General features: G+C 38.6%; 1 protein-coding gene across 27 annotated transcripts in view; it reads left to right on the forward strand.

Annotated features, from left to right (window-relative positions):
* RYR3 (ryanodine receptor 3) overlaps nucleotides 1-16522 on the forward strand; it is a 514330-nt gene that overhangs the window by 193538 nt on the left and 304270 nt on the right. For 20 of the 27 annotated variants that reach the window (XR_005216490.1, XM_037834372.1, XM_037834393.1 and 17 more), the window contains exons 5-8: nucleotides 6568-6579; nucleotides 6881-6955; nucleotides 9249-9327; nucleotides 16007-16119. Coding sequence is in view for 26 of the 27 variants with exons in the window: in XM_037834372.1 (XP_037690300.1) it covers nucleotides 6568-6579; nucleotides 6881-6955; nucleotides 9249-9327; nucleotides 16007-16119 (279 nt within the window). In the remaining variant the exon portion in view is untranslated. The remainder of the gene's footprint in view (nucleotides 1-6567; nucleotides 6580-6880; nucleotides 6956-9248; nucleotides 9328-16006; nucleotides 16120-16522) is intronic. The other 7 variants (XM_037834377.1, XM_037834383.1, XM_037834399.1 and 4 more) reach the window with 1 other exon arrangement.

Consider the following 16522-nt stretch of genomic DNA (forward strand, 5'->3'; position numbering starts at 1 on the left):
TTTCTTTAAACACATTAATATGTTTGTTGCCCTCCCACACACACATTTTTAATTTAAATGATGATGTGATAATGGTGTTAAAGGAAAAATTGGAAAAGGGGGGAAATCTGATTATGCAACAAACCAAATGGCTACTTCATTTTTATAGATTTTTTTAGTCATTCTTGCATATATATAATGGTTGAAGGTGTTTTGTGTTCTGCTTTTCTCACAGTGCATATCATAAACATTTTTTTTGTTTTCACATAACCTCTGTAATTGTCTGTTTTTAATGACTGCAGGATAGAACATCCTGAAGACACCCCATGATTTACTAGACAATGTTTTTTCTTTTGTATATTTTAGTTCTTTCCAGTTTTTATGTTTTGTTTCTCACATTATAAGGCTTTTGTCACAACTGTGTGCATACTTTTTTGCTTCTCTTGAATTATTCCCAGATACAGAATGACTACAGCAAGGATTATGGACTTTATATATTGCCAAACTGCTTTCCAGAAGGGCTGTATGTAGTCTCACCTTGTACATGACCACACAGCTAAACTGCAACTCTGACAGCCTTGTCTGTTTTCCCATTTTTTTTTTTAATTTAGTGGATGTAAAACAATATATCAAAGTTGCCTTCATTGTCATTCCTTTCATTACTAGAAAAGATGAACTCTCTTCCATATGTTTTAATTTTATTCCTGATATGAATCATTTATTCATATTTTTTGCCTATTTCTTTGAGCATTGGGTTTTTTTTCCTGCATCTCAATGTGATATTAACCCTTTTGTCATGAAGATGCAAAGTATTTCTGCAGTCTATTAAATGTTGGTGTTTCCATTGTCCTTAAGTTCAGTAATCTCTGTACAATCATATCTGCCTTTTATGTCCTCTTGGTGCATCTGTTGCTTCAAAGCCTAGACAAATATTAGATCTGTAACAGAATGTGGACTGTTTATTCTGTTACATGCTAGCTATTCTAGAAATTAATTTTAAAATGAAATATTTAATTCTTATCCATCCAGAATCTATCTTTTATGTTTCCTGTGTCCTAACTGAATGCTTTATTGCTTTGATCTCGATGTCACAGAGCCATTTGCTTAATAAACTTGCCTTTCCCCCATTGTACTAAAAATCTGTTTTACCTTACACTACATTTTCATATAGTCAGATCTATTTATGGGCTGCCTATATTTTGCTACATTCTCCTTTTTGAACAAATACCAAAGTGAATTAATTTTGCTTCATAATGCTTCCTAAAATTTGGTTCCTTTTCAGAATGGAACTTTTTACTGTTTGTATTTCCAGATTAATTTTATAGCACTTTGTTGAATTACAGAACATCCTGTTGGAATTTTAATTAAAGCTACCTTAAACCTATAGGTTACATTTAAGAGAATAAGCATTTACAATTATTAGTATTCTTATTCAGTAACAAAGTATGACTTTCCATTTCATGAAATCAAATTTTATATTACAGAATACGGTTTTGTGATTTTGTTTTTAAGTTTTCACTTATCTAAGTAAATTCCTAAAAATTTATTATTTTGTAGTAATTCTGAGTGGAATCTTCATTATGTTTCTAACTGAGTATACTAGTGTTATTTGCTTTTGTCTATTTCTATAAGGTATTGTGTGTTTTGGGTTTTTTTTTTTTTTTTTTTTTTTTACTTATGAGGCATCTTTATTATTTAGTTGTTACCTGTATCAAAGGAAATGCAAACCTCCTGGACAATGTAAAGTCATCTCTAACATGTTGAGGAAGTAGTGCTCTGTAACCTTCTAGAAAGACCTGTTTCTTTGATAGCTGAAAAGAGTGGACCAGACATGGGGTGTGAGGGAAAGTACGAAATGAAAGCACACTTACATGCATCCAGAAAATAATTGACTTCATGCTCTATAAGTCTTCCCAGGAAGGTTGTCTCTGAAGCTTTCATGGGTTATGTTAGATTCAGCAAGGAGCCTTCCTGGAGCTTTGAAAAACTTCTTAGAGCCCAGGACCCTCAAAGTGGAATTTCAGTTTACAGTTTACAAAGGAAGATGGCTTAGAGGTCTAATAAGCTTAAAATATTTATGTGTGGCAGGCAGAAGCAGAGGTTCTCTCAAATGCTTTATCTGGTTTCTCTTACTGGGAGGCAGTGTCTTCCGGGACACCACCAAAAGAAATGTCAGTGATGGAAATTTCAGGGAAATGATTGAATTAATGATCTAATGGAACATCCTCTGGGCATGACACCAGGACCTTTGCCAACCCAGTCCTGCCCCACCCCATCCTGTGAGGTGGCACCAAATCTTTTCCTTCTGCCAATGACAGGGTCACTCATGGCAGGGATAGGGATGCCATCCTGATGAAGTCTCACAGCTCAAAGTCTGTATCCCCCCATCTTGTCTGTAGCCTGTCATCTTTCCTGGAATGTTCTAGAATTAGCACCAAATAGTGAAAAGAGTTAGTAGAGTTTGTAGTTAGACCTGAGTTCAAATCTAAGCTCACCATTTTCAAGTCAACCATAGGAAAGTTTCTCAAATTCTCTTTTCCCATCTATAAAATGAAAACAAAAGGACCACCTGATTCAATTTTTTATTCATTCAGGAAATATTTAATGAGTGCCTCCTATGTGCCAAGCACTGATAAAAGTGATCTTGATGTGGCAGAAAATACAATAAAGGGGAGAGGGGATGTAGATACATAACGGAAATGTGTGAATCATATCAGCTAATAATAAATGCCATGAAAAATAATAAAGTAGAAAAATGTGATAGAGGAAGGGTGATTGTTCTTTTACAGGGTGTGATCAGAGAAGGCTTGACTATTGAGGAGATGTTTTAGCACAGACAAACATTTGTTATTGGCTAAATAAAGGATAGGAATGAGCCATGAGAGTATTGGGAGGAGAGTATTCCAGGCAGAGGGAAACACAAGTGCAAGGCCCTGTGGTAGAGCATGCTTATCTAAAGAATGGGGGAATGCCAGAATGACTGGAGCAAAGGGGTGATGGGGAGAATTGTAGTGGTAAGTGAGGAAATCATAAAGGAGGAGGAAATCAGGTCATGTCAGGCAGGGGTTGGCAAACTACAGCCAGCTGGCCAAACCCACCCTATCGTCCGTTTATGAACAGCCCTCCAACTAAGAATGGTTTTTAAATTTTTGAAGTTAAACAACAACAACAAAACATGACAAATACTATATGGCCTGCAAAGCCTAAAGTATTTTCTATCTGGTCCCTTACAGAAAAGTTTGTCAGCTCCTGCTGTAGGGAGTTAGAGGCCATGGCGTGGACTTTGCATGTCTATTTTACGTGTGATAGGACGCCAGTGGAGGTTTTGAGCACAGAAGTGATACAATGTGATCTACGTTTTAAAAGGGTGGCTCTGGCTGCTGTGTTAGCTCAGACTGTAAAGGTGGGAAGGGCAGAGCAGGGAGCACAGTTAGGCCATAATTATAGTCCAGGTGAGATGAGATGTGGCCGAGTGGAAGCAGCAGGGCTAAGTAGTTAGAGACAATATATTTTGAAGGTAGAACCAAAACTTGCTTTGAATTGAATGTAGGGTGTGAGAGGAAGAAAGGATTAAAGGATGACTCCACCATTTTTGGCCTGAGACCCCAACTTGTGTAGTTTGGAAATTGAGGTAACAATCTTGCCTGGCTCTAGGTTTGACTCTCTATTCCTTCCTCCATTCTGCAGTCGAGTTCACCTCCCTAAGGCACAGCTTTGGTTGCAACACTCTCCTTTCATAGCTTATGCCAGTGTCCCATTAGCTGTGGAGCAAAGACCATCCTCTTAGCCAGGGAGTCACAACCCTCCATAATCTAACGGCCTATACCTACTTCCTAACTTGCCCCAGATGATCCGTTTCCTGGAACCCCTCCGCGCACACACACTAAGCAGTGAATCATCTGCTCGTCTCCACTGGGCTTGATACTCTCCACCTCCAGGCCTTTGCACATGTGGGTTCCTGTCTCTCACCATCTCTACAGGTAACAGTCCTATCAGAACGTTATGGTCAATCTTTTCAATGAAGCCATTCCTTGATACCCAATTCCCCTTTTACCCTCCAATTCTATTCCAAGGCTCTCTGTCTTCACCTCTTTAATGGATGTGCTGTTTCTATTTAAACATCATTTTTTAAAAATTTACACGTCTTGTCTCCTCTACAAGACTACAGAGAGGGAGTCAGTATAGCATATGGTTAAATGCCTCTGTCTTAAATCCTAACTCTGCCCTTGAAACCAGTATGACCTTGAACGTCAGTGTCCACAGCTGTAAAATGGGGGTGATAACCATAGTTACTATGCAGTGCTAATTGAGAAGAGAAAATGAGATGATCCGTGTTCAGTGCTTAGCATGGCTCCATGCCTGCCAGATGGTTAGAGTTCTTTAAGTTCTAGTTATATGAATTCACCTCCACAAAAGAGATGAGGAAATATCCTTCTGTCCTGCCCTTATGTGTGCTTTGTGCACTCTTTACATACAGTAGGAGAATTAGTGCATTGTAAAAAGTGGAGCAGACTGATCATAGGCTCTGGAGCTACCCTCAAGTTCAAATTCCAACCCCACCTCATCTAGCTGTGTGACCTAGGGCAAGATACCCCTTTGAGATTCACATTCCTCAAATATAAAACAAGGGAAACCTTTCCTGTCTTGGGAGGTGGCTGTGAGCATGAGCTATTATGTTATGTAAAGCACCTGACACACAGGAAGTACCATTGGCAGCTACTGCCATCATATTTATCAAAGGTTTCTGCAGAGAAAGCCCCTCTACCATTCTAGCACTGAAGCTTGATTGCTCCCTTAGTGGTCCCTGAACCAACAGTGTCAGAATCATCTGGAACTTGTTAGAAATGCAAACTCGCTGACCTATTAAAGCAGAATCTCTGGAGTAGGTTCCAGCAGTCTATGGTTTAACAAGCCTTCCATGTGATGCTGATGTCCACTAACGGTGTCGAGACTATAAAGGCAGGCAGCCAAGGCTCTTGTGTTCCGCGCAGTGACTTCAATCCCAGTGGAGTACTCGAGTCCCTCTGCTTTCCAGTGGCACCATCGATAAGGATTATAAGGGCTGAAAGATGTTTCCAGAAGGACCAGGGAATGGAAAAGAGCATAAGCTCCTTAGTGCTAGGGGATATTGAGGGGTGTCGGCATCTCTTGACTCGGATTAACCACAGAGGTGATGGAACAAAGAAGAGTGGGAAGAAGTTATGGTCCATGGAAATACAATTTGGTCAGTAGTTCAACCTGAACCATAAGACTGGTTTGGGAGTACATGCCAATACATAAGCTATATGTAGCCATCAGTTGAAGAGCAGACTTGTGATATTGCAGGTTTATAGAAAAGATTTCAGTTAGACTGACAAGATGTGAAAATTATTTAATATGACTAACTTTAATTAAGCTGTTGACATACATTTGTAAATACAGAAACTAAAGTTAGTACAGTTGATTTCAAGAAATTTGGAAATATTGTGAATAGCATTGTGATTCTTGCATAGCATTAAACTCTGGAGTGTCCTTAAATATCTCTGTAGTTATGGAAAAAGAACAGCCACATTTATATATAGCTATCAGCTTTTTTTGAACATGATACCACATTTAATCTTTTTTTCTTTCTTTAGGCTTATTGTATGTCATGAAAAACCATCTCTCTGACAAAAGTGATTCTGTTGATCCAAATAGAGTTGAACTAAAATTACTCAATGACTGACTGTGCAGACCTCTGCCTTCTGTCCACACTGCTTGATTCCCCCTTCCCCTTTATTGTCCTAATTGGAGGGTAGACAAGGATGACGAGCCGGACATCAAACCAGCCCTTTGGGCTGCTGGTCTGTAGTTCTGGATAAAACGGGGGTGCATAAGAGGCACTCTTGGCATATGGAAGGAAAATATTAGTATTTCCATTTATAATTAATTTTTTATCTCAGGCTTTGAATTCCTTTTTCGTGTACGTTTGGGGAAGGGGGTCAGAGCTCAAAGAGTTTTTCCTAAAGGGTTGTGTGATCAAAAAAGTTTGACTACTATCTCTGAGGACAGGTTAGTACGACAGAGACAGACCTGTTTGAAGAAGTTAATTTCAAACAATTATAGATTCCCCCATAGGTTTCAGTTATCCATGCTATATACTCACCTGTAACTAGAATAAATTACAGTTTTGCTTCCTATCATACATGATAGGAATTTGGTATAGTGATGTGTGAATCGGATTAAGGAAAAAAGAAGCAGAGACCAGTGGCTTTAGGTAGGGTTTTCTCTCCCTCTCGTGCCTCTGTCTCCCACGGTTTGGACTGGCACTGATTCAGGAGTAGCATACACGGGGCTGCATGGTGAGGCAGAGAAGATAGCCAGGAAGGATGTGTTTCTGCATAACTGCTTACCCTTTTAATGTGCTGGATTTAGAGCCATCTGTTATTAGCGAGATCTGTGTAAACAGGGTCCATGTAAGGGAGTGGGCAGAAGGTACAAGCGTCTGAGGGAAAAGAACTGTGAAGCAGAGAATGTAACCATACGCCTACCTGCCCTGTGCCTTTCTGTTGCTAGGCTGTAGTTACATCACATTTGTTTCTCTCTCTCACTCTGAACGCTTCTGAGAAGTTTCAAAGGAAGGTAAGCAGTACCTATTTTCCTGCTTCTTGTGGTAAAACAGCCCTGGGATTCTCTTGACCCTGGGCAGGGGCCATTTCCAAGAGGTTTGACCCCCACGTGCCCGCTCCCAAGGATGGTGCATGGCTGTGGTCACAGGCCTTTTCCCGCCCACAGACCAGCCGCTCATTTCTAGAATGAATTCCTTGGGAGCGATGCAGTGGGCTTTCTCCTCATAGCCTATGGCCCAGAATTCTTGCTGCTCTGCTCTCTGAGAGGCCACAACTGGCACATGCTGATATTTTTTCCTCCTCATTCCTCACAGGCAGCACAAGGGGGTGGCCACAGGACCCTGCTCTACGGCCATGCGATTCTCCTGCGGCACTCTTTCAGTGGAATGGTGAGCACATCCCAGATGCCCCTTCTCACCATCAGAGCAGGCGGGAAGGGTGGGGCAGCGTGGGAGGGGCGGGGAGGACAGGAAACCAGCATTCCAAGTTAAAACAGTGGGAGTAATTTGAAACATAAATAATTATAGGACATTATTGTCTTAGCATTTCCTTCATACCACTTATCTAGATTTGTTATTATATATTTGTGTCTGCTCAATGTCTGACCCATACATTCCATGAGGAAAAGGACCGTATTTTTTTTTTCTTCATCAAACCTAACCTCCCTAAGCAAAATACCTAGATGTATTAGATGCCGAATCGATGAACAGTCAAATGAACCATGGAGTGACCAATTTCTTTAAGATACAGGTATAACCACCTTAGAAGAAAAAAAAAAATCAAATGTGATTTTTGTGGAATTTTTCCTTTTTTACCTAGCTAAAAGAAATGAAATGCTAACCACTGCCTTCAGTCCTAACAGAATTTGGAGGTGTTATTTTAACCCAGAGGCAGGAGGATGTAAGGTGCAAGATTACCACAGAAAGATGAACAGACTGTAACTAATCATGGATCTAGAAGCAGAGTTAACCAGAATGTTAAAAACTCAATGTAACTTGGAAAAAAGTTTTCAGTTTTTGAAAGTAATTTGTAAAATACAGATACGGCAGATCTTTTGCAGGATGTATTAAGATGAATATCATGTCAATCAAGTATATTATGTGCTAACTCCATAATATTCACTCTCAGTTCCTAACTGTATCCTCATTTGCTATCAGTGTAAGGAAGATTTGTCTTCTTTCTCTAGCCCTAGTAGAAAACTGTTACATTAATTCAAGTCTTTATTTTCACATATTTATACCCTCAGTTGCTGCAAAGTTCATTTCAATGCTTGAACTATCAAATTGGCAGCAAGAGCATCAGGTGCCTTTTAGATAATTTATTTATTGCAGCTTTCTTTTTTTACTGAGCTATAGTAAGTAGTTGACCTTTTAAGCCTGATCATTCACCTGTTGTAGTCCTTCATGGCAAAAGACAACAAAATGACCATATGGAAGGTTATCAGGGGAGGAGATAGAGATGTTTAGGGAATGGGAAAACTCGATACCCTGAGAATCTCTAGAATTGAGAGGTAATAATTATCTTAAGGAATATGGTATTTATCCATAGAGTAAATAAAACCCTAATATATCTCTTTTTCTACCTAAATAAACAAAACCTCAAGCAGCACACTTCTCATGGCTTTGAAAACTTAGTCTAACATCATGCTAGAGATATGAAGGCTTTCGTTATTTATTAGATTTAATCCCCCCCCCCACACACACACACAAATAAATAAATAAAACCCATCCACACTTAATATAAGCTCTAGAGGGACTAGTTCCTTTTAAGAGCAGCTCTGGGATAGCAGCTATAAGATATGACTTTGCTTAATGCAATAATCGACCGTCTTACTGTTGCAGAGAACCTGAAGTATAGTTCAAAAAGTACACTCCAAGTGCATATCTGCCTTCCAGGCTAATGCCAAGTCCTGCCACTGCACCCATCAGTGCACCCTGAGCAGGCACTCAGGGAAGAAGCTGTGGGTTTCTTTCCTTTACGGAGTTATGTTAAAAAAAAATTATTAAGTTTTATGTGCATATGTATTTTTATGATTAAAAAACAGAAGTTGTTTGAGAAGTTTTAGAGCTCATGGAAAATTTGTAAAACAGAAAATAAATAGAAGTGGGGGAATCATCCCTGGCCCCACTATCCAAAGACAATTTGTGTTATTTTGGTGTAATTCCTTCCAGTCTGGTTGTTAAGCATTTAAATTTTTGTGTTCGTGTTAACTATACAAATACAGTATTCTATATGTTGCTTTTTAGCTCAATGTATTATACATACGGTTTCATGCTATTACATACTCTTGATAAATAACCTCTGTGGTCACATAATATTTCACCAAATTGAAGTGCCAAAGTTGATCTTGTTTTTCTGTTTATGTTCCGTTTATATTGTTTCCAGTTTTCAAGTTTCTTGGAATATCTGTGCACTAAAGCATCTTTAAAATTTCTAATGTTTCCTTAACATATAGTCCTGTAACTCAGATTACTGGGTCATCAGATAAGAGCACTGTTGAAGTTTTAAATATCCTATACTTTCCGAAAGTATTGTACCACTTAACTTTCCAATGAGAAAGGCAAATGAGCCCTTTCCACAGTAGCTCAATGTTGAAATTGACAATTGGGAGCCACAGAGTGGTGAGACCCTGAGACCCAGTGGAAGTTTGTGCCTTCATTAGCATCTGCTTTTGTTTCACAGTATCTAACATGTTTGACTACATCAAGATCCCAGACAGATAAACTTGCCTTTGATGTAGGTCTACGGGAACATGCCACAGGTAAGTAAACATTTCCAGATTTCCTCCTTAGTGGGGTCTTGCAATGAGGACTTTTGAGAAACATACTGAGTATGTTAATCATTTGCAGTTCCAAACCTACCTGGTCAAGAAATGGATCTTTTTGGAGAATGACAAAGCAAAGAAAGAATATGTGATGGAAGCATACGGACTAAGAATAAGGAATATGATGCTTTAATCACAGTCTGCTAGTCTCAAAGAAATTATTTTTCAGGTTTATTTTTATTTTTCAGGTTTAGTTATGGAAAATTAGTAGATAAGTCATTGTTCCTGATAAGTACCAATAGCACTAAATGACTGCTAAATAATAAAAGGTACCATAATAAAGACTCAGAGAATAAATTATAGTGTCTAAATCAAAGGAATAGTTCCATTTTATTCTGCATTGGACCAGCCCGTTCTAAATAGATGTCCCAAACTTTAGTCAATGATATCTATCTTCATGGTTTTTGTCATTCCAGTATATCCCATTTATTATCTTTCACCTTATGTTTTTCTTTAGACTTACACTTTTACTTAATTTTATAGACAAAACTTATATTACTGCTCTAAGTAGAAAACCGGTATTTCTTTCCATAAAAGTAAATATGATGAAATGAAAACCAACCACATTCATTAAATAACTGAAGAGATGTTACAAATATTAGAACAAATAAAGATACACTGGCTCCAAACTTAAACTTTTCTCTGATGAAATTGGAAAGCTTAGAAGGGTAGTAAAGAGAAAATAAATTTCTCACTATATGATTCAGTTTCATTTAATTGTTTTCTACCACCAGTGGTATGCATCATGTATTTTGGGAAACATGGGCTTTTTTCCATGTGTGCAGTCAAAAATATTTACAGTCAAGTGGTGGTCCTAAGGAAGGTGGTGACCAGGATGACATTGGGCATAACCTGCCCTAAAGCTGGAGAATGGGCAGAAACAGAGAGGCCAGGGAAGAGAAAACAGCTTAGGATCAGCTCCAAGAATAGTCTATCTTGGATAATATCATAACTTTTCCCCCCAAATATGAAGGGGGTTCCTATGTTGGGTAGCTAAAGAATGACAGAAGTCCATGTTGTTATTCTACAATACAACTGCTGTTGTTTTATAAGCAAGGATCTGTATTATTTGATTTTACAGATGATCTAGGAAAAAATCTAGTGTAAACCACCTGCATTTTGCACAGTGGTGTCCTAATAGTGCCTGAAGAGAGCCCCTTTTCCTTTTCCTCCTCTTCTCATATTTTTGTACAAAGCAGAACAGGGGGCCTGCCTCTGCCCATTGCATTTTTTATTTTCTAAACTAAGATTATACTTGGATTTTATTTAAGGTTGCTTTGTTTACAGCTAAAGTGTTCTTAAAATATGATTTCCTCTAAGGTTTTGTCAACCTTTGCTGAAAATTATAGAATGAGTGAAGTGCCACACTCTGTGAATGTAAGTTAGCCTCTAAATATAAACCAGCTGTCAGTCTTTGAGCACATATTCAGAAAAGTCATATATGGTCATTCTATTTATATCAGTAAAATGACTTTAGACTTTTTAAGAGTTGGGAAGAAGCTGAGAAAATGCCATTTTCCGGTACAGTGTTCAGGAAATCTATTTTATTTAATTGTGGGGGGTGGGGGTTGGGGGTGGAAGGGATGGAGCTCCAATGCAAATAGAGGAAATCTAGCTGCAGAGAATATTACTCTCTCCAGCACTTCTTTCTAAATTCCTAAAATCAGACTTGGTTTGAATTCTGCTAACTGACCAGACAAACATATGAACCAACCCAAGTTCAAGTGGGCTAATCAAAAGCTGACTTTGGCAGAAGATAAGCAGAATGAGGTTGACCAGCTATGCATGAAAACCTAGAGCAGAAAATAATTTACTCTTATTTCACCTCCCTCACCCCCAATCCATTTCATACTTGTATCCAAGTAGGCAAGCTTGGTCTTTGTGAGGGGGGAAGGAGAATGCACTTACAGCTCAGATAGGTTTCAGTATTGCCTAGGGCAAACCTCCTAACCTTTGGTGGAGAGTTACGCACAGTCTAGCCATGGAATATCCCAAGTCGTATCCGGGTAATTCTCAGAATGCACTTCTGGCTCAGAAACTTCTTCAACATTATAAACAAGAAAAATGCTCAATAGTTGAATTGAATCTCCAGGAGAATGTAAGGGGAGAAATTTGGGAGGAGTTTCTTAATTGGGAATTTTTTTCCACTTACTCACTGGCTAATAAATGGTTAGACTCTTTACCAGAACTGGTGGCCATTTTGACCGTGATTTTGGTTACCAAAGTCTTTCCATTCTCTTCTTAAAGATTTCTTTGTTGTTTGGTTTTTACAGTTTAGACAGTTTAAGAATTTAGACTTAGGAAAGAAATATGAAAATAAAAACACTAGAAGTGCTGTTATGTGTTTTAGGGGACATTGATTGTCCCATCCTATTGATTTGGGGTACAGTTCCATCCCTGAGCTCCATCCCAGGAGAACAAAGAAACTCCTCTCCTGTGTGCCTCTTCAGGACCTCTTCATCCCAGATGTCCCCAGCGGTCCCCAGAGGACATAGAGAATATACCTGTCATTTCCCTTCTGAAATGTGAAGGTCAACTTCTTTTGTCATTAAATTTAAATTGAATCAAAGTAAGTCTCTTAAATAATTTAAAGAGAGAAACAGTGCTCCAAGGCTTATTTAAAGGAGCAGTCTCCTGCCTTATAACCCTACCCATTTCTAAATTCCTGCCCCTCTGCTGTATGTACTTTCAGCTCTGCTAGTATAGTTTACTACTTGTATGTGAATTTTGTGTGTATACTGCTATTTCATTGTTCTTTCCAAAATAGGTATTATCTATTATGTCCTAAGTGAGTGATAAACATTTAGCTTTTATGTCATTCCCTATCTTCTCTTCCTACTTCTCAATATGTTTACATCTATTTTTATGTGGCTATCAATATTCACTATTTATATTACTTTAACTGTAACTCTGATTTGCAAATGAGCCGCACAGTGCATTATAATCAGGTTTGCTTTATTGTATTACTTCTGAGTTTTCTTGTAGTTAATTGCCTTCTTTGATTAGTTTTCTGTGACCCAGTCATTCATTCATTTCTGAACTATCCCACAGAGCTGAAAATCTCTGATGAAATTCCATCACATCAGCTCTTTTTTCAGGCTCATTTTCTTCTTAGAAACATCCCTCTTGGAACCCTCCATCCTGTTGTTCCAGTCAGTACTAGATGCTGCCTCAGTCTGCCACAAAGAGATTATCCTGGAACTTCTCATTACTCTCTTCTGGGGAATTCCCTTTGCTTCTCTTTTACGTTCCATATTTTCTGGATCTTATGTTTCTTTCTTCTTGGCTTACCACTTCACTCTTGTGGAGCGCATTATCCAGTAGCTCTTACAGAAGAGATGTATGCAGGTAAATTATTGTCTGAAAATAAGCAACTTTAATTTTTTAATGCAATTTTCTTGAAATATATTCACATACTATACAGTCATTCAAAGTATACAACAGTTGTTGTATATTGTTGCATATAGTTGTGCATTCATCACCACAATCAACTTTTGAACATTTTCATTACTCCAAAAAATAAAAATAAGAATAAAAATAAAAGTCAAAAAGGACACCTAAAACATCCCATCTCCCCTTTCACCCTATTATTCATTTACTTTTTGTCCCCATTTTTCTACTCATTTTTCCATACACAGGGTAAAGGGAGTGTGAGCCATAAGGTTTTCACAATCACACAGTTACACCATATAAGCTATATAGTTATACAGTTGTCTTTAAGAATCCAGGATACTGGATTGCAGTTCAACAGTTTTAGATATTTCCTTCTAGCTATTGTAATAAACTAAAAAGGGATGGATATATATATATATATATATAAAATGCATAGGAGTTACCTCCAGAATGACCTCTTGACTCTATTTGAGATCTCTCAGCCACTGAAACTTTATTTTGTTTTATTTCTCTTCCCTTTTTGGTCCAGAAGGCTTTCTCAATCCTATGAAACCGGGTCCAGGCCCCTGCCTGGGAGTTACGTCCTATGTAGCCAGGGAGATTTATACCCCTGGGAGTCGTGTCCCACGTAGGGGGGATGGCAATGAGTTTACCTGCCAAGTTGGCTTAGAGAGAGAGGCCACATCTGAGCAGCAAAAGAGGTTCTCTGGGAGTGACTCTCAGGACAATTATAAATAGATTTAGCCTCTCCTTTGCAGTAACAAGCTTCATAAGGGCAAGCCCCAAGATCGAGGGCTCGGTCTGTTAAACTGATAGTTCCCAATGCTTGCAAGAATATCAGGAATACCCCAAGTGGGAGAGTGTAATATTTCCACATTTCCCCCAATCCCTCAAGGGGGCTTTGCAAATACTTTTTATTTTCTGCCCAAATTACTCTGGGATATATCGGGGCTTCACACTAACCTGTACAAGTCAACCGGATCTCACTCCCTGTTCAAGGTTCCATGTAATTATGGTGTTTGAGCAAACTGACCATACAAGTTAAATTGTATAGTATGCTATAGAAAATACAGATTTTGCACCAAATAAACATCTCTACCTTTGGTCCCACACAGAAGCCCAAGTTTTAAAACACAGTTAATGTCATCCTCTACCTTTTAGTGTGATCTACCCCAGTCTCAACAAAGTTCATTTCATTCATATCTCCAATCCAGGTCTGATCTTTTCAGTCTCTTTAACAGTTGCTGCAAGGTCCCAGCTGCCGAACTCTGGCTCTGAGTCCCAGGCACCACACAGAAACCTGAAGCTCCAGGGACCAACCACGGGACACACAAACAACTCAGCATCTCAGAATTTAGGAATAACTGTTACAACTCATGAATAGATGTGACTGCTGTAAGAGCTTACAATCTAGGAACCTTTACATAAGACTTCTCCTGATAACCCATGCTCCCAGATTCAGTTCTCAGAGTTTGCACATTATTGTTAGTCCATGTTAGTGAGGCATTATAATGCTTGTCTTTTCATTTCTGGCTTATTTCACTCAACTTACAGTCTTCAAGATCCATTCACCTAGTTACATACCTCAAACTTCATTCCTTCTTGCTGCTGTTCCATATTCCATTGTATGTATACACTATAGTTCATCATTCCACTTATCAGTCAATGTTCCCTTAGGCCATCTCCATCCATTAATTGATTGTACACTTGGGATGATTGTATAGTATGTGAATCTATCTCAGTAAAAGTGCATTTAACTTAATTTTTTAAAAAAAATTCTAACTTCACAAGTAATTCATAGTTTTGTTGAATTCTATGTTGGAGATATATATATATATTTCTTTTTTTTTTTTCTTTTAACATCATTCTGATGGCTTTCTTCTGTTTTTCTAGCTTATGGTCTGGCTGTTGAGACATCTACATACTAATACCTAATCCTTTGTGCAAGACATAATTTTATTTTCCAAAAGCTACTAAAACCTTCTCTTTTGTATACTGGGGTTCTGAAATTCCACAGAGATGTACCTTGGATTCTTTTTGCTCTGAAGTCTCACAGGAATGGGCCTTGGTATGGATCTCTATTTTCTACTGTGCTAGGCACTCTGTAGGTTCTTTCAATCTGGTGATACATGTCTTTCAGCTTTGGGAAAGTTTTGATACTATTTTTTTGCTTTCTAGAATTCATTTAGATTGGTTTTCTAATTTACTTTTCTCTCCTATTTCTTACCTGTTTTTCTTCATTTTTGGAGAATTCTTGCACTTTACCCTGCAACCCTCTTATTTCTTTTCTTCTTTCTTTTAGTTTCAGAAAGGATTTTGCTTTTTCCTGATGGGTTCCTTCATGGATGCTTTCATAGCTGTTTCTGAGACTATTAACTTCAGTAAAACACTTTACTTCCTTGTTTGACAATGCCTCGTATTTCCAGAGCCAGACCCTTGGTGGTTTATCATTCTGAGGATTAAACTTCTAACTTCTGTAGGGTTAAGGAAAAAGAGTCATATGACTATGCAGGAAAGGGAAAGGGATTTGGGGGTTGAATTTTCCTTTAAAGCTTTCAGCCAAACCTCCTGTTTTCAACTGCTGCCTTCAGAAGTAACTGTCACCTCCAATTCCAGAGCCTTGAAATCTGCAACAGGAAGGGATTTATTTCTTGGTGGCTTCTTGTCCCCCATCTCTTTACCCAGTGGGTTAGGTTTTAGCTTTCTCTGGGCTGAAAGCATCCTTCTGCTTTCCTTATTTCAAAATGTTGGTTTCTCTTCTCTCTTGTCAATTTCTCCCTTGTCTGAGTCCGATGGGATTAGGCCTTTTAAAAATCCCTTCACTGACATTTTAGCAGAATTTACAGGGAGGAGGGGAGAAAAGATAAAAATGCATGTGTTCAGTAGACCGATGAAGTCAATTCTAACAAAAAAGATTTGAGACTATGAAGAAAGCATTTTTCTCTATGTATTAAAAGAACTCAAAGGTTTCTACAGTCTCTGAGGTCTCCAACAGGCTTTCCCAAACACTGTCATTTCCCTAGGGGTAATGAAAATGATAGACATTGTTAAGAGCAGATGCAGGGCCAACAGAAATGGTTTTAGATAAGTAGAAAATTGAGGGCCGGAGCACATGTGTATGCTTGTTTATTTGAGGGTTGTATCAGGAAGAAGGGAACAAAGGACCAAACTAGGAACACTGGCTTCTATGAAGCACTGACTAACTGAAGGAACCTTTGTATAGGAGAAGCCTGTTGGTGGACCATACATCCTGCTTCCAAACAGAGGTCCGAGGGAGAGAAAGTTCGAATTGGCGATGACCTCATTCTCGTCAGCGTGTCCTCTGAAAGATACCTCGTAAGTACCTCCTAACATAGGCATCTTTAGCATTTTTCAAGAACTTTTCAGAATTTCCTCCTTGAGGAATAGACAGCTAGGAAGAACTGAGCCACAACAGATCTGCAGGATAGGATATTTTAATGTTGTATATTGAAAGGTGATTAGCTCCTCCCCCTGCCAGATGATCATGGTACCTGGAACTCAGCAGTTATCCTTTGGGATTATGGTGCTGTGTTCAGGAAACTCTGCCAAAGTGCCCCCGACACTATGTGAGAAAGCCACTATTTGCACATTAGCTACCGTTATTATGTAGTGAACTTATCACAGTGCTTTGTTCTTATCCAGCGAAGGTCAAGCCTGAAAGAAAGGGATACAGGAAAAATAAGTTTATGTTGGAGAAAGAAAGAGAATTTAAAATGTT

This window comes from Choloepus didactylus, chromosome 4 (assembly GCF_015220235.1).
Source record: "Choloepus didactylus isolate mChoDid1 chromosome 4, mChoDid1.pri, whole genome shotgun sequence".
Lineage (NCBI taxonomy): Eukaryota > Metazoa > Chordata > Mammalia > Pilosa > Megalonychidae > Choloepus > Choloepus didactylus.